This window comes from Neoarius graeffei, chromosome 21 (genome assembly GCF_027579695.1).
Source record: "Neoarius graeffei isolate fNeoGra1 chromosome 21, fNeoGra1.pri, whole genome shotgun sequence".
NCBI classification, from domain to species: domain Eukaryota; kingdom Metazoa; phylum Chordata; class Actinopteri; order Siluriformes; family Ariidae; genus Neoarius; species Neoarius graeffei.
The window spans coordinates 42,622,606-42,645,588 of record NC_083589.1 but is presented as its reverse complement, the minus strand read 5'-3'; the positions used below and the strand labels follow the sequence as shown (position 1 = coordinate 42,645,588).

Below are 22,983 nucleotides of genomic sequence, written 5' to 3'. Positions count from 1 at the left end.
GCCATCTTCTGCTCAGAGCATAACCATGTGTGTTCCTGGTACGAGCTCTGAATATAGGTCAGCCTGTCAGAGACTGCTGCCGCACTATTCAGTACACTTTCTCACTCACTCTCACACTCCCATTCCTCCCTCCATCAAACCTGTACCTTAGCATCACTACAGTCAACAGTTGAGTAAAAGAAAGTACTCTAGGGAGTTGTGACTGATGGCATAAAAAGGAAACCGTTTCATTTCCAAGAGAAATATACGGAAGGTAATGAGTCAAGGCTGGAAATTACGCATTCATGACGTTTGCATTCCCTGATTGAAACCAATGAGCTTTTCTTCCTGTTTTCTTTTTATTACTCATCCCAATTAAACCAGACGCTGTATAAACTGTCACTGGCACACCTTATGCCAAAGTTATTAAAGAACCAGTGCACCTTTTTTGGTTCTTTAGTTTAAACACAAAGCTGCATTCAGTTGTCACATCTGGTACTTTATTGTAATTCTTGGGACTGTTCATGTGTGTGTCTTGTTTAGATGAGTATGTGGCCAGCCTTCATCTGCCCACATTTGATGCCCACCTCACTGAGCTGAGCGACGAGCAGGCCAAGTATCTAGGCCTAAACAAAAACGGGCCCTTCAAGCCAAATTACTACAGGCAAGTATGCCAGACTGAGTCATGCTATCTACTGCTAGTGTTGTTCTTTAGGTCTTGTTTTTGAATTCTCTGTGCCAAACCATCTCCACATTTATGTCCTGTACATCACAGAAACCTATAATAATCTCTGTTGCAGGTATTAAAGCACCTCGCCAATGGAAAATGAAGACTATAGAATTTAGCCAGATTCATCAATCCAGGGGAAGCAGGGGTTCGACCTCTCTGTCAGGGGGGAGGGAGAGGCTCTGTGCTGATTGGCTGGAGCCTCGGGCGTGGCTTACAATGGCTGCGACGTTTTTTTTATTTATTTTCTGCTACAAATAGCATAACTCTAATCCTTTTATGAGCTGCTGCTGCTAGTGGCCCATCCTAGCACCATCTTTATGGAGATTTCACCCTTTCATCCTCTTTAGATTCATGTGTTAGTTGTCTATAATCTATTTAGAAATCTTTTGTTTAACATTGGCTAAGCTGATTTGACGAAGCTGAAAAAAGAAACTAATGTATTATTTTTGACCTTTAATGATTTTTGTGTTGGACATGCAGTTTGTCCTTTTGTCTTTTATTTTCTACTTCTTCTGTGGGGTTCTTTCTTTCTTTCTATGAAATGCTGGGTTGGGACGTGGTTATGGCTGGGTCCAAGGGTCTCAATGATATGATATGATATGATATATTCTCTTTCCTTTGTTCATGTTATTGAGAAGTAATTATTTAAAAAAAAAACCAAAAAAAAACCAAAAAAAAAAGATTTTTAGTCAAATTTTAGGATTTGGAGTTTTTCAGTTCTTAATCACAATAAGCTTGTCAAATTTTAACTGGACACTGATAAATGTGGGGACAGAGCCTCTTTACCCCACTGTCACTACAACTGGACACAGATTATTTCCGTGGCCAGACTGTGACCATCTCAGCCTGTCTCCCAAAGAGGTGTGTGCTTTTTCGGTATTGAAATGAAGCCAGTATTAATGTTTTAAAATGTTCCCTCTGTTGAGCATTTCTCACACTGTAGGTCTTGATTTTCTTATCACAATATTACAGATGCTTTTCAAGCTGTATAATCATTCACAGGGGTGTATATTTAAATATTTATACAGAAAACTAAGATTTTTCTATCTTCTACTTCCTGTTTCTGTTCCCATTAAATCATCCTGTATTAATATAGAGATAAGCAAATTAAATGTTCTATTGCATTTTAGTGTAATGTTAAATGTACTGAAACATTCAATTTATATACTGTGAAGTAAAGATTATTTTGATGAAATACCAAATGTATAGTCAGGCCGGTACCCAGTTTCTTTGCCAGGCCCTCCAAGATTTGTCTAAAATGAGGGGATTAGGTGAAACAGAGCGATTTTGGTGCACATTTCAGTGTTTTAAGGGGTGTTTGGAACAAACTGCTTTGACGTAACTGTTCTCAAAGCTGTCTTGACTGAATGGCTTATTGAAATGGGACAAAATCCGGCCGTTTATTTCACTACACTTTTAAAATGAGCTTTCATCCTTGATCAACTCTGTATGTTTCTCATGAAGAGAGTGAAGTGCTTCAGACTTCATATAGCTGTGCTTCCTGTGCCATTTTCTGCTTTTACTGCATAGCAAAACGGTTTATTGTGACCAACAAAATACACAAGTCTTAGATTTTAGTGCTAATACATCAGATCCACGCATCTCTACATTGGTTTTGTATGTCTATTCTGATTATAAAGTGTTAAGCAGGTCTCACCTCACTGGTCCTCCTAAGGTGGTGATGTCACGCGCAGCATTACTACACCACACACCTAAAACACTTCATTAAATCCCACAGCAGTCACTCTGTCATATTTTACACCCCAAATGCACATAGTGTTAAGTTTATGTACCGGAGCCCTAAACTGTATCACCATGTTCAAGTTCGAGTTATTGCCCCAGCTGTTTGTCAGTTTCTCCATCTGTCTGTGTTTAGTCGACAACACTTGTGCTGACCTTGACGTGTCTTAATTTTCTTGTTAATTTCTTTTATTTTTTCTGTCTGTCTGTTTGAGTGTGCATACATTTACGTGTATGTTTGAGAGGGCGCGTGTGTGTGTACAGGTTTTTTGCAAGGTCAGAATTTTGTCGCAGTGTTGCTGTTGACTCAGGATCCAAGCCTTTGTCTAAGGCTGACATGATCAGTGGCTCCACAGCAGCATGCGCAGCGAGTTAACACCAGCATCTCAACTGAGCTTAGTAGGAACTAAATCAGATCCACTCCTGTATTTATTGTATTCAGTACAAATACCAGAATCTTTAATGTTACTTTGTCAAACAATGTTTAAATATTTCAAATTGATGGTAGATGAGCAATAATCAGTATGTAACCTGAAAGAATAAAATAAAAGCTATAAAAATGTATTGGAGGAACTTTCCAGGTATTGCAGCCTGTGGTTTGTCTAATATGTGACTTTATTAACGTATTAATGGTTTAATATGTGACTGTAAAGATCATACTTGCATTAAGCTTTGTAAACGAAGCCACGCCCACCATTGTGAACAACCCCGAGTCAGACTGTCGGTTTCTTGCCTCAGGGCCAATAGATAAGCTTTATAATTAGGATGTGTTACCTGCTTGAGGAGGAGGTATTCCGTGAAGTGAGCTCACGAAATCTAGGCTTGTTTGAAATAGCCTTGCTTAAATTAGCCAGGGCACTCAATGTGTTCCACTAAAATCCTGTTAACGCTAATTCAAGTGAAGCTGATTGAGGCTCAGAATATTTATGCAGCCCCAACAATCAGTTTCAGTAATGTTAGTTGTCAGAGAGAGACCCTTTCCTCCACTGTCAACACAGGTTGTTTTGTAAAGTCTACAATACATAATTAAAGAAATCCATTTAAGCTGCCTTGCAGACAACGTGACATGGAGACATGTATATATTTTTCTGTAGTTTGCAATAGTCAGTCGTTTTTATGGGACTCTTATTTAATTCTGAGGCTGTTGAAGGAACAACCTACCCTATAGCTGCTATAACACAAATGCTAACATTACACAACATTTAAATGCAACTACACATGGTTTAAAAGTGTCATTAAAGGAAAAATTTTAATTGTTGGAGTAAAATAGTTCAGAAAATGCTATTATAAGAAAATGATCATCTTCAGGATGGTAACAGTAACTCCAGTTTGTGTTCAGCTGCATCACAATACTCCATCATTGCTAATTACATAGCGCTCCACATTGTGGTGTTCGTAAAATAACAGCAGCAATGATCGTAGTGCCAGCTGTAATTCAGATCACATTTATTCACTAACCTGGGTTTAATAATCATTCAAAAAATATATAATTCAATATTCAGGACAGAATATTAAATTTACTCAGCTCGTAGTGTTCAGACAATTTTTTGTCATTATTTATTTACTCTTTAATTTAATAAAGGGCAAAATAAACCCCAAACTATGCTGCAATAAATTGCAAACACATGCACTTTTACTACTATGCACAGTTTAGACCCCTCCTTAGACTCCCCACCAGGGATTCGCCCTGGACTTGGCCGGGGCCTGTAGCCCCTGGACCCTGGCTTTCTCACTTTTTTTTTTTTTTTTTTCTTTCCCCATTTTTGGAGTTGACAGCTAGAGGTATGGTGAAGGATTCTGTAAGACGTTTTAAATTCTTTGGAAGGAGTCTCCAGAATCAGCACTGTGTAACAAAGTAATGTCTTAACTATTCTGCTACATCAAAGTCTTCAGGACAGGAGTTTCCAATTTTGTTGTTGAACATCTTTTCCTGTTTTTTTTTTTTTTGTAATTCATTTTTTAAAAGTGAGACACACAAGTGAGGGTGCCTGTTTACATCTACTATAATGTAATTATATGGTTTTCTATATCTGAGGCTGTTTCAGTCTGATGGAACATGACATCACGTAATGGAATTGATCAGGCAAATATCAGCTTATGTTTCCATAGTAACCAAGTTTCTTCATGGAACCAAATTTGACAGAAATTTGCCAGGTTTATTGAAATAACCCTAGTTTATTGAGTTAACTCACTTTGTCAAATACATCCGCTTGGTTACAGGACAATAACGATGCATGTAATTGGTCAGAAACGGCAGCTATTGCCACTCGCACTGGTCTAATCTCCGTAGTATCTCATGATGAAAGCCTTGTCCTATGCACAAGTACGCCAACTAAAATCAGAACAAAAGATGAGATGAAGAATGAAGCAAGGAATGGACAGTCGTACTGTTATCTAATCAATCTGGATGAGGGGTTTGATCAAGGCTACATCTTTGTGTACTGATCCCATCATTTAAAGGGTCAGTTTTCATCACCAGATTCCTTTTAATCCTACAATAATAAAAAAAAGTCAGTTTAATCAGGAATAAGCACATGGTGGCAAATGTAGTAATGGTTGCATGCATCACTGTAGGTGGTTAGTGATAAAGCTGACCAAACACATCATCCCTAAAAGCCCCAAGCAGGATGTTTACACAGGAAATGGTAGCTGGGTAAGAAGATATGAACTATCGCTTTATCAGAAAGAAACCACACAAGTATTTAGCCAATTTGTTCAGTTTGATTTTTGAAATATACTTTCAGTATGTTCCAAGTATCAGCAGTGCCGACACTATCGCAGACATCGTTCCAGAGCTTCATCACGTCCAAAAACCGATATTTCAGACATTAGTAGCTATTAAGAAGTTTACCATCACAATCACTCAAAATTACACACTCAAACACTGCTTGCCAAAGCATTTGAAATGTTTTCATGTCTCTAAATTTGCGTTACGTTTCCATTCCGTTCATTAGGCAGGTGCTTTTATTGAAAGTGATTTAGAAGTGAGGTGGAATAGAATCCAGGTGTAAAGTGGAAAGTGCTGCAAGACCAGGTTTTTGCCAAAAGACGACCAGAAGCAAGTGTGAACGAGAAGGTTCCTCATGGGTTCTTTGGATGGTTAATGATTTCTAAAAGAGTTCCTTGAGTGAAATTTAGCTAATGGTTTAAAGAACTCAAAACTGTAGAAAGATCAGAGTGCTACAACTATACATGAGGATTGCAGTAAGTGCTAGCAAAGAGGAGCACTACAAACACTGAGACATTGTCAAAATATAAATGATGTAAGCTGAAGAGGCGAAACCTCAGTAGAATGCCAAGTAACTAAAACATGATCTATTACTTCAAATAAAAAGGGAACCCCTTGGCTATCCACGTGTACACACACCCAATGTGGGCGCTGTGGGTGTCTCCCTTCTTACCACTGTTTCCTCATGGTATACATTACACATATGATTACAGGGTTATGTGATCACATGAAAACCGTGAAGGTGCATTTCATCATGTTCTGCCCTGAAATTGCATACGAACATATGACATTGAATAATATGACCGTGTGCGAAAAAGAATTGTTCATGTGAGAAAAGCATAACCACATGTGGAAAGCCCACTATATCTGGAGAAAAAAAGATGTGAGAAACATACCATTGTAGTGTGTAAAGCCACATGTGACTTTTCTGTAAAGGTTGTTGTGATTTGGGGGTGGGGGGAGATGGGCATGTGTTTCAATTCCATTCAATTTCATACAAATGTCTTAAGAAGTAGTACACGCTAACTAACCCTTCGTCTTAAGCTTTATATGTTTTATATGAATTGGATTAACACAAATGCTAGAATTGCTCCAACCCTGTGGAAAGCACTCTGGATCTTTCTTTATTCAACTCATTAGGCCTTACCAGTGGCACAGTGATGTAGTGGTTAGAATAGATTAGAATGCCTTTATTGTCACTATACACGTGTACAATGAGATTAAAGCATCTCCAATAACAGTGCAAACAGCGTGTAGAGAGAGAGAAAGAGGAAGGGGGGGAAAAAAGGTGGGGGGAGTGTGTAAGGGGGGTAAGGTGCACAGTCCTGAGGTGTGTGTTGTGTTACACATTATGGAGTGAGGTATTGCTCATTGCACATATAAGGTATTGCACAGAGAGTCACATTATAAATTATTGCACGAGAGAGTCACATTATAAAATAAAATATTACACATTTATGAAGTATTGCAAGATAAGGTAAGGTAGGTGCACAGACTTGAGGTGTATGTGCTGTGTGTAAGGTGCACAGTCCTGAGGTGCATGTGCTGTGTGTAAGGTGCACAGTCCTGAGGTGCATGTGCTGTGTGTAAGGTGCACAGTCCTGAGGTGCATGTGCTGTGTGTAAGGTGCACAGTCCTGAGGTGCATGTGCTGTGTGTAAGGTGCAGAGTCCTGAGGTGCATGTGCTGCGTGTAAGGTGCACAGTCCTGAGGTATTGCACATTATAAAAGTATTACACAGAGAGAGTCACCTTATAAAGTACTGCACGTTATAAATTAGCCCTGTCACCTCACAGCAAGAAGGTTCTGGGTTCGAGCCCAGCGGCCGATGGGGGCCTTTCTGTATGGAGTTTGCATGTTCTCCACGTGTCTGCATAGGTTTCTTCCACAGTCCAAAGACATGCAGGTTAGGCTAATTGGTGGCTCTAAATTGTCCATAGGTGTGTGTGTGTGTGTGTGTGTGTGTGTGTGAATGGTTGAGAGGAGAAAACCTCTATAATAATCCAGTAGAAGGCAACAGGAAACCACTACTGTAATATTCCCTAGACACTTTGATGGCTGAAGTCATCAGAGCAGCTACATCACTGTAGTGATGTGCTAAAATAGGTGGATGGAGGAATTACCTATTGCAGCCACAGATTCCAGCTCCTCCTCAGGGATCCCCAGATGTTTCTAAGACATCTTGGTATATGCTCTCTCCAGCAGGACTGCCATGGGGTCTCTGATATAGCTCTCATATAGAGTGGTATAAGAGCTATCCAGGGGGTGTCCTTGTAATGTGCCCAAAGCACCTCCTCTCATATTGGCTTTACTCTTGGGTTATCCTGGATTGTTAAGCTCCTCACCCTGTCACAGCGATTAAGTCCAGCAACCCTGCAGAGAAAGCTCATTTCCACCACCTGCACTTGCACCCTGATCCTTTCAGTCACTATTCACAGCTCACAACCATAGGTGAGGATAATAGGGGCACACATTTACCAGGAAACAGAGAGCTTTGTCCACAAATCGAACTGCTGCTTCCCCACCAAAGACTGGTACAGTGACTGTAACACTACTGCTGACCCAATCCGTTTATCAGTGCCACATTTTTTTTTCCATCTTTCATAAATAAAATTCCAAAGAGACACAAACTCCTCCGCCAAGGCAAAGGTCTCACCCCTCATCTGAAGAAAGTATCCCACTCATTTCTGGGAGAGAACCATAGCCTCAGAGGTGCTACTTAACTGTTCACGCCAATCTTCTTGTCATTTCAGGGCTCAAAGGATCCACTGACATGAAATAAGCCTCATCTCATCTCATTATCTGTAGCCGCTTTATCCTGTTCTACAGGGTCGCAGGCAAGCTGGAGCCCATCCCAGCTGACTACAGGCGAGAGGTGGGGTACACCCTGGACAAGTCGCCAGGTCATCACAGGGCTGACACATAGACACAGACAACCATTCACACTCACATTCACACCTACGGTCAATTTAGAGTCACCAGTTAACCTAACCTGCATGTCTTTGGACTGTGGGGGAAACCGGAGCACCCGGAGGAAACCCACGCGGACACGGGGAGAACATGCAAACTCCGCACAGAAAGGCCCTCGCCAGCCACGGGGCTTGAACCCGGACCTTCTTGCTGTGAGGCGACAGCGCTAACCACTACACCACCGTGCCACCCTGAAATAAGCCTGTTTAAGATTTTTTTAAAGGCTCTGTTCAGGTCATTATGCAAAGCAGACCTAATTGAGAACATATGAAATATGACAAAGACAACCACTTCCTGTGAAGTAACCAAAACGCGATCTCATTTCCCTTCAAATGTCACACTCCTGTATTGCATCACAATCATGTATTAAAGAAGGGAAGTCACTAAGGTGTGCTGACCTCTGTGTATACAGAACCAGAGCCAAACTCTGGTCTTGAATCAATGTTTTTCAAACTCTGATGTCATCAACAAAGCTGAGCTAATGAAAAGCTAATGCACTGGGCCACCTGCACCAATATACCCAATGGTTTACTTCTGTCTACTTCAGGCCCATGGAATCATCTTTCACCTTAATTACTTATTAGTAATTAACTAATTTACTGCTAGCTTAAGAACTTTGAGCCTGATTGGCAGGAGATTCGAAGTAAAAAGTGTGCTATTAAATGAACACTATTTATCCCTGTCCCTGACATGAATACCTGACAGTACTAAGAAATGAACCATGACAGGGTGTCGTTATAGGAAAATAATAATGGTGTGATGCAGCTGACGTAAAACAGAGTTAATTTTATCACCATAAAGTTCAGTATTTTCCTATAACAGCACATTCCGAAGTGTTTTCTTCCTCTTACACCATAGCAATTAGTCAATGATTACAAATTTTTAATTAATGAATATGTTTATTAACCGTTTTAGGTCCATTTAATATTGTGGAACATTCGCAAGACAAGCTGGCTCCTGTTACCTCTTATACTATAACAGACACGCACAATAATGCTCTCACCAAACACACTTTTTTTTTCTCTCTCTCTCTCTCTTGTTAATTGCTTAACTTGTTCGGTAATTAAAGCACAGCCCTCTGTCCTGAAGACTCTGTCATGGTGGAAAACTTACTGAACGTTGCAAAACACTAACACTCGTGACTCCTTCCATAAATGTTATATAAACATCTCTAAGCACCTCCGTATCAATGATTATCGCTACAATTTCTTTCTTATAGGCTTTTTAAAAAAATATATATGTTTACTATTAGACTAAGATTATGCGGACCATAAAAGTCCCTGTGAATGAGTTTTTTCTTTTCTATGCTGCTTATCCATTATTGGTCATGGGTGAGCTGGAACCAATACCAGTTGACTTTGGCCAAGAGGCAATCGAGGTACACCCTGGACACCAGGACTAACACAGAGAGACAAACAGCCATTCACACTCATATTTATACCTATGGGCAATTTAGAGTGGCCAGTTGGCCTAATCTGCATGCCTTTGGACTCTGGGAGGAAACCAGAGCACCTGGAAGAAACCAATGAGTAGAACATGGAAACTCCATACAGAAAGGCCCCAGTCGAACCAGGTATGAACCCATAACCTTCTTGCTAGCCACTGCATCACCGTGCACCCCATGAATAACTTGTTACTCCAGGTTTTGAAAAAGCACGTTAATAAGTAGCAGCAAAGTGGTGTAGTGGTTAGCACTGTCGCCTCACAGCAAGAAGGTTCTGGGTTTGAGCCCAGTGGCTGACAAGGAGCTTTCTGTATGGAGTTTGCATGTTCTCCCCATGTCTGTGTGGGTTTCCTCCGGTTTCCCTCACAGTCCAAAGACATGCAGGTTAGGCTAACTGGTGGCTCTAAATTGATCGTGAGCATGAATGGTTATTTGTCTCTATGTGCCAGCCCTGTAATGACCTGCCGACTTGTCCAGGGTGTACCCCGCCTCTTAGCTAGGATAGGGTCCAGCTTGCCTGCGACCCTGTACAGGACAAGCGGTTAGAGATAATGGATGGATGGACGTTAATAAGTATAGACATATCTGTGAAGATACTCAGTCATCCAGGTACATAGTAATCTGTGGTTGGTAGAAGAGAGCAACTGGACTTGCTTGAAAAGTCTTGAAGACGTTTCGCCTCTCGTCCGAAAGGCATCCTCAGTTCTGTCTCTGTTCAGTGATGGTCGTTCCAGGTTGACAAAAATGAACGATCCTCTCTGGCTAAGATGTCTGCCAGTTTTCTGGAAGTCCTCTCATACTCCCGTACTAGTCGAAGGGATCTCATCCCAAAGTGCGTAGAAACATATCTGTGAAGATACTCAGTCATCCAGGTACATAGTAATCTGTGGTTGGTAGAAGAGAGCAACTGGACCATCATTGAACAGAGACAGAACTGAGGATGCCTTTTGGATGAGAGGCGAAACGTCTTCAAGACTTTTCAAGCAAGTCCAGTTGCTCTCTTCTACCAACCACAGATTAATAAGTATAGACCTGTGATTTAAATTATAGTTGGCACTACTGTCAGAGGCGGCACGGTGGTGTAGTGGTTAGCGCTGTCGCCTCACAGCAAGAAGGTCCGGGTTCGAGCCCCGTGGCCGATGAGGGCCTTTCTGTGCGGAGTTTGCATGTTCTCCCCGTGTCCGCGTGAGTTTCCTCCGGGTGCTCCGGTTTCCTCCACAGTCCAAAGACATGCAGGTTAGGTTAACTGGTGACTCTAAATTGACCATAGGTGTGAATGTGAGTGTGAATGGTTGTGTGTCTATGTGTCAGCCCTGTGATGACCTGGCAACTTGTCCAGGGTGTACCCCGCCTTTCACCCGTAGAACAGGATAAAGCGGCTAGAGATAATGAGATGAGATCCTCTGACCAATCAGATTTGAGAATTCAAGTACCATCTTTATCCTGCTCCTGGAAGTTAATATTATCGAGTAGAGAATATAACCGGGCGGCACGGTGGTGTAGTGGTTAGCACTGTCGCCTCACAGCAAGAAGGTCCTGGGTTCGAGCCCTGGGGCCAGCGAGGGCCTTTCTGTGTGGAGTTTGCATGTTCTCCCCGTGTCCGCGTGGGTTTCCTCCGGGTGCTCCGGTTTCCCCCACAGTCCAAAGACATGCAGGTTAGGTTAACTGGTGACTCTAAATTGACCGTAGGTGTGAATGTGAGTGTGAATGGTTGTCTGTGTCTATGTGTCAGCCCTGTGATGACCTGGTGACTTGTCCAGGGTGTACCCCGCCTTTCGCCTGTAGTCAGCTGGGATAGGCTCCAGCTTGCCTGCGACCCTGTAGAACAGGATAAAGCGGCTACAGATAATGAGATGAGATGAGAAAATATAACCTGTATTGTGTCTTCTTGACATGGAATACATTCGTTTTTGTTTTTTGACGTCACATAATGAAACGGAAATAGGCAAATTAGGATCTCCAAATACTTTTAAAAGTATTTAAATTTTGCTATCTTCTTTTTTTTTTTAACGTGCACGCTAACAAGGTCATTAAACGAGTCTGTGTTAAACAAACAAACAAAAACCTCCTCCGTCCTTTAACCGTACAGCGCGAGACTATAATAAGCGCCGGATGTGGCCGGTGGATGTAAATCCCCGCCCCTTCACTGCCTCAGCAGCCAATCAGAGCGGCGCGGAATTCTGAAGTTGGCAACCCGGCAGCGTCGCGCTCAATGTGACAGACAGACAGACAGCGAGCGGAGGAGACGGACAGCGGAGACCCGGAGACACACACACACACACACATATACACCAGCCATGCAGCAGTCGGACGACATGGAGGTACCGGTCTGTTTTACACCTTCTATAGCAACACATTCAGCACTAATACACACACGAGTGGATCAGGAGTCCGCAGAGTCAGGACATGGAGCGCCTGCGCGTGCGTGTATGTATGCATGCATGCATGCGTGTGTGTGTGTGTGTATATGCGCGTGCGCGCGCGTGTCGGTGGTTGTTGCTGGGGCAGCTTTAAATGCCCTTGGTCCAGACCGGATGCACTGCGACTTCTTATTTTGGCGACACCACGTGTCTATAAATATCATCTCCTGTTTTCCAGTTGAGATGGCTGATGGTGGGACTGCAGGACTTCAGCAGTCTCCTGTGGGACTCATTCAGACTGTCACTCTCCAACCCCACTGCGGAAAATCAATATCACATATGTATATATCTTTATTATAAGCATATACACTCCTAGGTCTAATGCACCTCTGTGTACTTGGATTGGTGCATATATGCAGAATTTTTATTTATTTATTTATTTATTTATTTATCATCAATAAACGCTTTACCAGAATCATAGTATTGGCATCTAAACCCCTTCTTCACTCTGTTAGAAGGTCAAGCCTCATCTCATCTCATCTCATTATCTGTAGCCGCTTTATCCTGTTCTACAGGGTCGCAGGCAAGCTGGAGCCTATCCCAGCTGACTACGGGCGAAAGGCGGGGTACACCCTGGACAAGTCACCAGGTCATCACAGGGCTGACACATAGACACAGACAACCATTCACACTCACATTCACACCTACGGTCAATTTAGAGTCACCAGTTAACCTAACCTGCATGTCTTTGGACTGTGGGGGAAACCGGAGCACCTGGAGGAAACCCACGCGGACACGGGGAGAACATGCAAACTCCGCACAGAAAGGCCCTCGCCGGGCACGGGGCTCGAACCCGGACCTTCTTGCTGTGAGGCGACAGCACTAACCACTACAGCACCGTGCCGCCCCAATATAAAATATATATCTCATCTCATTATCTCTAGCCGCTTTATCCTTCTACAGGGTCGCAGGCAAGCTGGAGCCTATCCCAGCTGACTACGGGCGAAAGGCGGGGTACACCCTGGACAAGTCGCCAGGTCATCACAGGGCTGACACATAGACACAGACAACCATTCACACTCACATTCACACCTACGGTCAATTTAGAGTCACCAGTTAACCTAACCTGCATGTCTTTGGACTGTGGGGGAAACCGGAGCACCTGGAGGAAACCCACGCGGACACGGGGAGAACATGCAAACTCCGCACAGAAAGGCCCTCGCCGGGCACGGGGCTCGAACCCGGACCTTCTTGCTGTGAGGCGACAGCACTAACCACTACACCACCGTGCCGCCCCAATATAAAATATATATGTTTAAAAATATATAGACAGCAGTTGCATCATAACAAGGGTGGCTTCTTCTTCTTCTCTTCTAGTATGATTAGGGTTATGATTCATTCATCTTCAGTATTCTGGTCAGGGCTGCTGTGGATCTGGAGCTCAGAAACGCTTGGCGTAAGGTGGGAATACACCCCGGATGGTGCACCAGTCCATTGCCGGACATGTTTTGTGGGAGGCTGGAGAAGCTAGAGGAGAACATGTGAATCTCCACACAGACAGGAATCAAAACTCAAGGAACTGTGAGGAGGTGATGCTGCGCTTTGTGCCACGATGCTATAATGAAATATATATATATATATATATATATATATATATATATATATATATTTTTTTTTTTTTTTAAATAAAAGATGCAACCCTGTAGAACAGGATAAGCAGCTACAGATAATGGATGGATGGATGTATTTTTAAAAATGTCTGAAATTAGTTGTCTGTTAGATACATGACCAAAATGACTGGGAATTATAATAATAACCCTGGGTGGCATTGTAGTGCTGCTGACTCGCAGCTCCAGGGTCGCTGGTTCAGTCCGGAGCTTGGGTTACTCTCTGTGTGAGGTTTGATGTTTTCCGTGTTTCCGTGTTGGTTTCCTCCAGGTTGTCCGAATTCCTCTCACTTCCCACAAATATGCCGGTAGGTTGAATGGCATCTTTAAATTGCCTTTTGATGTGAGTGTGTGTATGGTGCATTCCTGCTTCACATCCAATGTTTCTGATAGACTCTAGATCCACTGAAATGCAGAGCAGGATAAAGTGGGAGCAGTTATCCCTCCACCATGTCAGATGAGTGCTATAAAGGCATGAGAGAGTCTTTTTGACCCTTCAGGCTTGACATTCTAATACAGTGGCGATGGAATTTGGATGTAAACACACAACACATGCATGCCTCCATCCCATCAAACCCCATGACTACATTAGACTTGCTGCTGAAGGACAGACCAATCCCCAGGCTCCTATAAATAGGAATGATTGCATTTCATTCAGAGGTCAAAGAAGATGGATTATGGCAGAAGGACTTGGATCTTTGAGCCCTTGGATCCAGGCCAGTGCTGCTGTTGATGTGTATATTTGTGCTGTTGATGTTTGGTATTTATGGAATATGAAGTAGGGGGCTGGTAGAGCTGTTCTTAACGTAGAGGCTGATGCTGCTGTTCTGGCATTACTCTCAGCTGCTGTTTTGAGAGAAGATTGAGTGCTGTGATTTTGGATTAGACTCCGTTACAGCCTGTGGAAGTTCATTGCACATACAAATGGTGTTGGCGTGTAATTCCTTTTAATTTCTCTGCAATTGCTGTTATTTTATGGGCTAATAATACTATTTTACCTGTAGCTTATCTCACATTCTCATAGTGCTGTTGATCTGTCCGTAGCCCCTCAGATTAGTCTTAAGGATTGGATACTCTTGATAAGTGTGTGTTTGGCAGTGACACACAGGGAGCATCCTTATGGAAATGTCTGTTCGAGGAAAACCGTGCTCTCCCTCGCGCCTCTCAGCCAGAGCTCTCGTCTCTGGCTCTCAATGCCATCTGCTGCTGAAGACCAAAATAAGCACTACTCACTATAAAAGTGTGTAGCTGTGTGTGTGTGTTTCTGTATAGGTCTGTATTACACCGACTTCAGGGCCTCATCTTGTAGCTCTGCAAATATACACATTTTTTTCCTTAATTGGGATGCGCCTGTTCTCAGAAATAAGTCGTGGGTGGTTGAGTGCGTAACACAGCCTGCTGGGAACAGTGTGGTGGGAAGAGATGTCACATTCCGATCCCTGGCAAAACATGTTGCTCAGGTGTTTATTGTGGTGCTGTTAAAACTCAAAAAGCAAGTCCGTGCATATCTTTGTACTCCTTTGCTTTCGGCTTTGCAAACATCCAACCACATTTGGGTGGGAGATGTACAAGAAGGCAGCGCATGTACTTATGCATACTTTCCATCCATTTGCTATATCCGCTTATCCTGTGCAGGGTCACGGGCAAGCTGGAGCCTATCTCAGCAGAAATATAGAAAATTCTAAAGGGTTCACAAACTTTCAAGCACCACTGTACATAGAAATCATAAGAATGGCTGTGGATGTTCTTCCTTGGATAGCCTTATGACTGCAATTTCTAAGAACAGTTTGCACTCAAGTCTTCATCAAACAGTTAATAACTTCAGTTCAGTACAGTAGACTTTAAGTTAAAACTAAAATGAATTCGTAAATTACTCTGCTGCTGCGTGACGTGGCGGGACAGTGGTTAGAACCGTCACCTAATAACTAGAAGGTTCTGGGTGTGAACCCCATGGCCGACTGGGGCTTTCTGTGTGTGGAGTTTGCATGTTCTCCCAGTGCCTCTGTGGGTTTCCTCCAGGTGCTCCGGTTTCCTCCCACAGTCCAAAGACATGTGGGTTTGGTGAACTGGCTACTCTAAATTGCCCATAGGTGCAAGAGTGAATGTGATCTGTGTTAGCCCTGTGATGGATTGGCCACCTGCCCAGGGTGTACCCTGCCTCTCAAATTTGGGATTGGCTCCAGCTTCTCAGCTGGAGTACCAGTACTATATAGTATACAGTTATACAAGAGAAATGATTTTATAATTGCACTATCCATTGTCACCCAGATGAAGATGGGTTCCCTTTTGAGTCTGGTTTCTCTTAAGGGTTCTTATTCATGCACTATATACTACTCCGGGAGCTTTTACTTGCTACTGTTACCTCTGGCTTGCTCATTAGAGATAAAGTTATAGATTGAAAATTTATAACCAGAATTTATATATTTCTGTAAAGCTGCTTTGTGACAATGTCCAGTGTTAAGTGATGCACTAATAAAATCAAATCAAATTGAATTGAAGAGTATGAACATAAGTTCTTCCACACCAAACTTGGCAAGCAATGTCTTTTTAATGGAGCTTGCTTTGTACACAAGGGCATTGTCGTACTGGAACAGGTTTGGACTCCTTAGTTCCAGTGAAGGGAAATTGTAATTCTACAGCATACAAAGACGTTCTATACAATTGTGTGCTTCCATCTTTATGGCAATAGTTTGGGGAAGAACCACGCCATGATGTTTGTCCTACGGGGTCAAAGATGACCATGACTTCAATTTGGTGGGTGGCGGTTGTGGGCCCAGAGGTGACTGAGGCCAATCTGGGCTTTGAAGGTACGCCCATGTCAACCCATACGCGCCAAGGCTGAGCACCCTCACCATCCTTCTGTTGCATCTCAACTGCTGAGTGGGATCCCCACCAGCTGTGGTGCGCTCACCACCTGGAGTACCCCCTCGAGCCTCCTCCTCCATGGAGGTGAGCAGAGCGAATTCCAAACAGAGCTGCCCAGACACCCAGGGGGCTGCTGAACTCTGCTGCTGCCTCGCTCTAGCAGAGAGCAACCCCACGCCCTGAGCCGCCTGTGTGCAGCCTTGCGACTACAGCTTCCAGTGTTTCCGCACTTGCCCATCACCACAGGACTTGAATTTGAAGTCATGACTTGAGCATGACTTGGATTAGAGTGAGGGCGAGTTGCGCAGCCATCAGCCTCACTCTTTCGTCCTGACCTAACTGGGTCCAGGGGTAAGACAGAATCAAGACAGCTGGAGCTAGGTCAGGATGCAGTGGATGGCCAACGGTGTTGTACATGTTGCACTGTGCCCTGATCATGCTCCACAACCACTTTGCTGGGTCTGCCTTCCTGCCTGTTGAACCACCAGGTGGTGGTCTCCTCTGCACAGTCTGCCGAGTCCAGTCTTCGGTCATAACCCTGGCTAGGAGGAGCGAGAGGTTCCTAGTGCTTGCTCAAGGCACCACCCCAGGCTAGTGGAGGGAAGGAGATTCCTGACTACTCCATTGCATGGCGGTCAAGAATGGCACATGCCCACTGCCTTAATACAGATTCTACACTATATTCTGAAGAACCACATATAGATGTGATGGCCCAGCATCCACATACTTTTGGTTATATGGTGTACCTCATGTACTTCCTTCCGGTATTTCCAGAAATGCAATATCTCGAGATCAGAAAGTGTTGCTTAAGTAAGGGGTGATTCATTATTGTGAAATAAACCCTGACAGGGCAATGCATGACCCTGACGAGAAGTGGAGAAATAAGACCGTATAATGCTGTAATTGACCAATCAGAATCCAGTATTCAACAATACTGTGTAACTATCGTCACAACAGCAGCGTTGACGGTCGTTCTGCTGCGAAGCAAACTACAAGCTTATATTAATATGCTTATTTGAGCACATTATTGTTTCTGTGGAATGTAACATAATCTGTGATATGGTGAAGGTTTTTTTTTTTTGTAAGCAGATGTTTATTTAACATTTATGGAAGTAACATCAGGTATGAGCGTGCTGTTAAGATCAGTAAGTTTTCTGCCATGGGGGTGTGTTCAGGAAAGAAGATAAAGCCTAGTACAGTATCAGGCAAACTTGTTAGGTAGGAGGGTTTGTGTGAAAATCAGCTGATTCACTGATACCATCTGACGCAAGTCATTCGAAAGATATTTGCAATGAAGCAACAACAAAAAGAACTTACAAAAGTCAGCAAAAAAAGAATGAGGAGAAATCTCTGGAAGCTAGAGAGATACTCAAAGCAAAATGATTAGTTTAATGAGTGGCAGTCCGGGGCGGCACGGTGGTGTAGTGGTTAGTGCTGTCGCCTCACAGCAAGAAGGTCCGGGTTCGAGCCCCGTGGCCGGCGAGGGCCTTTCTGTGCGGAGTTTGCATGTTCTCCCCGTGTCCGTGTGGGTTTCCTCCGGGTGCTCCGGTTTCCCCCACAGTCCAAAGACATGCAGGTTAGGTTAACTGGTGACTCTAAATTGACCGTGAGTGTGAATGGTTGTCTGTGTCTGTGTCAGCCCTGTGATGACCTGGCAACTTGTCCAGGGTGTACCCTGCCTTTCACCCGTAGTCAGCTGGGATAGGCTCCAGCTTGCCTGCGACCCTGTAGAACAGGATAAAGCGGCTAGAGATAATGAGATGAGATGAGTGGCAGTCCAGCATGCGGTAATATGAGTATGTCAACAGCAGAATGTTGCTAATGTGAATCGCATAAAACAAAGCAACCAAGTATAGCTAGTCCTGAGTTTGTAGCATGAAAGAAACTTTTGTGAAGTGTACAAAAGGCTGTGTATATGTATCAGGAAGTTGGTGGGCAGAGCTTCTGAAGTTGAAGCAAGTCTCAGGTGGACTTCATAACAGTGATGCAGTGTTTTGTCTTACTACCTGCATCGTAAAGGATTTCTAGTGTGTGGATATTGACACTCGATTTTAAAAGGAGGGTGATATATATCAAGCCGCAGTTGGTGTCAGGCTGTTTGGGATTTTGATAGTCTTTACTATCTCAGTCTCAGCTAGTTGAGTCTGATGGCACATGGACAACGTGAAGAAAATGCAGCTGATGGAAAAGATCTTCCTGTAAAACATTTAACATGCTGCAGAAATACTAATACTGTGTGTGTGTGTGAGTGAGGGAGAGAGTATGCGTATTTTGCTGTTGTGCACATTGAATCAAAAGCATGTGGATACATGTTTAAGTCTTTGGAGCTTGGACTTCTTGAAGCATGTGGTGAATATGTGGTTACCCTCTGGGTGTGTGTGTGTACTGTCACTAACCCAAAATGTAATTCCTGACTGAGACTCATGACAGTATGCATAAGATTATGGCGGTTAATCCAATCCCTGAAACCTGGACTACACTGCAAAACGCTGATATCTCAACTCCAATTAAGGTTATTTGTCTTACTTTTAGATGCTTTTACTCATTTCAGGCTTCAAATTTTCTTATTCTATTGGCAGATAATGTTGCAAATTTTAAGCATTTAATTCTAGAAAGAAACAAAATGATCTGTCAATAGAATGAGAAAATGTAAATGAGTAAAAGCATCTAAAAATAAGATCAGTTATCTATTTGAGTTCTAATAATCTTATAAGAAATATTGAATAAATTCACCCATTTTAAAGATATTTTCTCTGGACAAGAGATCGTTTTGCAGTGTGTTTTTCGGTGTACTTCATCCAGTTTCCTTAGAAATGCCTCCTGCAACTTCCTCTACACACAGATCCACTTATTTGCATAATCACACAGAAAAAAACAGTGCTGGGAGAAAGCCTGTGCAGAGTAGTGGGGGGAAATAGTGGCAGAACCTGAAGAGTGTGTTTCAGTGTAAACTCTCCAGGTAGATCAGTGTGCGTTTCCTTTTCACCGCTCAAGTGTGTGCTTCGTTCTTTTCTTCAGGGTTCCATGGAATCCCCTAATCTGGAGTTTGAGTACGGGGACGCAGACGGTCTGACTGCAGAACTCTCAGGTGAGAGACACGTGTGCACACACACACGTGTGCGCGCGTGCACACACATCAGATCACAAATGGCAAATAACAGCTTGTAAGATTTCCAGTCTTTACTTTGTGCTTGTTCTCTTTTAAATGTGTCACATGACTCTAATCCTTGTGGTTATTTTGTCTACAACAAAGAATCGAATTGACTTTAGATGAAGTGCTAACTTATTGTGTCCGAATTCAATTAAAACCATTAAGCCTATTTTACTCCATTCACCTCGACTTTTTTTAGCATTTTCCCCCCACAAACAGTTGTGGTCAGAAGTTTACATAAAGTGACATGAATGTCATCTTGGATATGAAGGTCATGGCAATATTTGGGCTTTCAGTAATTTCTTTGAACTGTTCTTTTTCTGTGACAGAATGTACAGCATACATCTTTAACTGAAAAAAAACCCCACTAGAATTTGCACAAGTTTTAATTTTCTTTGTGTTTTTTGAAATCAACACAGGGTCAAAATTATACATACAGGGTCAAAAATTTACATACACTCACTTAGATTATTAATTCGGAGGTACTGAAACTTCCAAAATGTCTTTTTATCTTGCTAAGGCCAAGGTCTCTTAACTTCCTGTTAGTGATCATGATTGACTACAGCTGGTAGCTTCTCTGTGCCTTCATAAAAAGGGTTTGTTTACAGCACTCATTGGCTTGACCAACACACAATACAATGAGAGAGTCCAAGGAGCTCAGTGCAGATCTGAGAAAGAGGATCGCAGATGTACACAACTCCGGAATGTCTCTTGGAGCCATCTCTGAACAACTGAAAATTCCAAGATCAGTTCAAACAATTGTATGCAAGTTACTGTGAGGTGTAGTCACTTTGCCAAGCCACTTTGCTTCAAGAAAACCCAAACTGCCACCCTCAGCTGAAAGGAAATTGGTTTGGATGGTCAGGAACAACCTTGCAACCACCATGGCACAGCCCTGCCATGAACTGGAAGCTGATGGATCGCTGTCTACAGTTCAGTGAATTTTACATCACTGTGGACGGAGGCTGCTATCCAAAAAATAACCCCTTGCTCCAAAATTGATACCTTCAAGCTTAACTAAGGTTTGAAGCCGACCACACGGATAAAGAAAAAAGCCCTCTGGAGGATAGCTGTATGGTCAGATGAGACAAGGACTGAGTTGTTTGGCCACAATGACCACGATGTACAGAGGGACACTGTACCAGCTGGTGGTGGTGGTAGGATCATCATGCTCTGGGGCTGTTTCGCTGCCAGTGGAATTGGTTCATTGCACAAAGTGGATGGAATAATGAAGAAGGAGGACTACCTCCGAATTCTTCAGCCTAAACCATCAGAAACTTGAACATGACTTGGGATTTGAGTTACAACAGGACAATCAACCCAAACACGCATCAGAGCTGGTTGTGGAGGAAAAAGCAGGCTAATATTTAAGCTTAAAACAAGTCCTAGCTTCAACCCTATTGAAAATATATGGACCGTGCTTATAAGTCGAGTCCATGCCAAGAAAAAAAAAACAAATTTAATTGATCTCTACCAATTTTACCATGAAGTCATGAAATATCCAACCAGAATTCTGGCAGAAGCTTGTTCATGGTAAACAAAAATGTTTGGTCAAGGTGAATTTTGCGAAGAGACATTTTACCCAAATATTAGGTGTGCTGTATGTATATTTTTGACCCTGTATGTATAATTTTGACCGTGTTGATTTCAGAAAACCCAAAGAAAATTAAAACTTGTACATCAAATTCTAGTGGTTTTTTTTTTTTTTAATTAAAGATGTATGCTGTACATTCTGTCACAGAAAAAGAACAGTTCAAAGAAATTACTGAAAGCCCAAATATTGCCATGACCTTCATATCCAAGATGACATTCATGTCACTTTATGTAAACTTCTGACCACAACTGCATATTATGCTAGCCAGCAAGCATGTTTGTCAGTGGACGGTTTCCTTGTATCATTAAGGGCCCGTTTACACGAGGACGCTGTCGGGTAAAAACGACTAAATATTTTATCAGAAGTGCCTTTCGTTTACACGAGGACGGCGTTTCCGAGGCTGAAAAACGGATAAAATTGAAAACGCCTTCCAAAGTGGATAAGTTTAAAAACGGCCCCCGTTGCGTATCCGTCTAAACTACCCAATACGCGAAACTCCGCTCGGATCTGCTCACGTCGGGTACGCGTTTACGTCATACATGTGTCATACTGTACATGCCAGCCCGGGAAGTAAGAAAGTAAGTAAAAAAGTAAGAGCATGTCTGATTACATCGATCTAACGGACCTTCAAGCTGCTCTGTGTTTTAATGCAGAAGATGTGTTTTCCTGCTCACCCGCCCAGCTGGAGCTCCTCAGTTTGGTGTCGCCAAGTTACACGCACGCACGCACGCGCGCGCCGCCTATTCAAGCCGCTCGTGAAACCATAAACCCGAGACTGAAAACAAAACTAGCAGCCGAACGGGTTTATTTTGCTGAGATGGACACTGCCTTTTCTCTTCTTCACCGAAACAAGAGTGAGTGTTACTTAATAAAGGCAGATTAAAAGAGTTTCGGTTTGCTCCTGCTCCTCCCTCGAGCACTACAGTACCTCAGCCGGACCGGTGTTCTGTAAAGTTATCCTAGCAAGTTCTCATACAGACCGTTTTATTATTCAAAACAAGTCATTACAAATTATTTGACTCGGCCAAAGACTCGACCAATACGCACAAAACATAAAAATCGGCAAATGCGTGAAATTCTCACCGATTTTCTATCAGCCCAGCTGATCGGTGGGACAAAACTACTGTTGAATTTTCCTACCCTCCTGGATTTCGCGCATGCGTAGTAGGCTTGGTAGGATAACTTGACAGAACAGCGGCGCAGATGTGCAGATCAGACAAGACGGAAGACGTTGCGCATGCGTGCAGACATAGCGGAGACATTTATGCGTCACCGTATAGACGCAGATTTCCTCCTTGAAAACAGTCGTGTAGACGCGGAAAAAAGTGAGAACGAAAACGGACTTTTGCGTTTTTGTTTTATACCGTCCCCGTGTAAAGTGGGCCTAAATTAGCATGAACTTTTTTTTTTTTGGAACAAGTTTAGTTTGTTACCGGAATCTTTGCTTGTTGTATTATTTTGCATGTAGCTCAGTTTCAATCCACTGTGATTGTTGGTGACATGAACTAATGTTCTAGTATAACACCCTATTCTAGTATATAGGTGGTTTATTGATTTGAGATCTTACTGGCTAACATTCTTTCATCTTCATTAAGCACTTTGTCAGGATCAGACTACATGATATTTTTGTCTTTCACGATGGTCACTATGGCAGATTAGGAAATCATAGTGCCATAAATTCTTGCCGTGTCTTGGTCAGGAGACTGGCAACACTGAGTTTTACCCCAAATAATCATCTTTCATGTCCTTGTGTGTC

The 22,983-nt window shown here is 42.8% G+C and overlaps 2 protein-coding genes across 7 annotated transcripts in view; both read left to right on the top strand.

Annotated features, from left to right (window-relative positions):
* ahcyl2b (adenosylhomocysteinase like 2b) overlaps window positions 1-3,013 on the top strand; it is an 80,927-nt gene extending 77,914 nt beyond the window's left edge. Inside the window, exons 16-17 of the mRNA XM_060903164.1 lie at window positions 523-643; window positions 780-3,013. Coding sequence (XP_060759147.1) covers window positions 523-643; window positions 780-786 — 128 coding nt within the window. The 3' untranslated portion in view covers window positions 787-3,013. The remainder of the gene's footprint in view (window positions 1-522; window positions 644-779) is intronic.
* Window positions 3,014-11,817: 8,804 nt separating this feature from the next.
* strip2 (striatin interacting protein 2) overlaps window positions 11,818-22,983 on the top strand; it is a 63,712-nt gene continuing 52,546 nt past the window's right edge. For 2 of the 6 annotated variants that reach the window (XM_060903163.1, XM_060903160.1), the window contains exons 1-2: window positions 11,818-11,911; window positions 19,501-19,570. In XM_060903163.1, the coding sequence (XP_060759146.1) occupies window positions 11,888-11,911; window positions 19,501-19,570 (94 nt within the window). In that variant the 5' untranslated portion in view covers window positions 11,818-11,887. Of the gene's footprint in view, window positions 11,912-11,978; window positions 12,018-13,527; window positions 13,540-18,910; window positions 18,995-19,500; window positions 19,571-22,983 lie in introns of those variants that run through there. The other 4 variants (XM_060903158.1, XM_060903157.1, XM_060903161.1 and 1 more) reach the window with 3 other exon arrangements.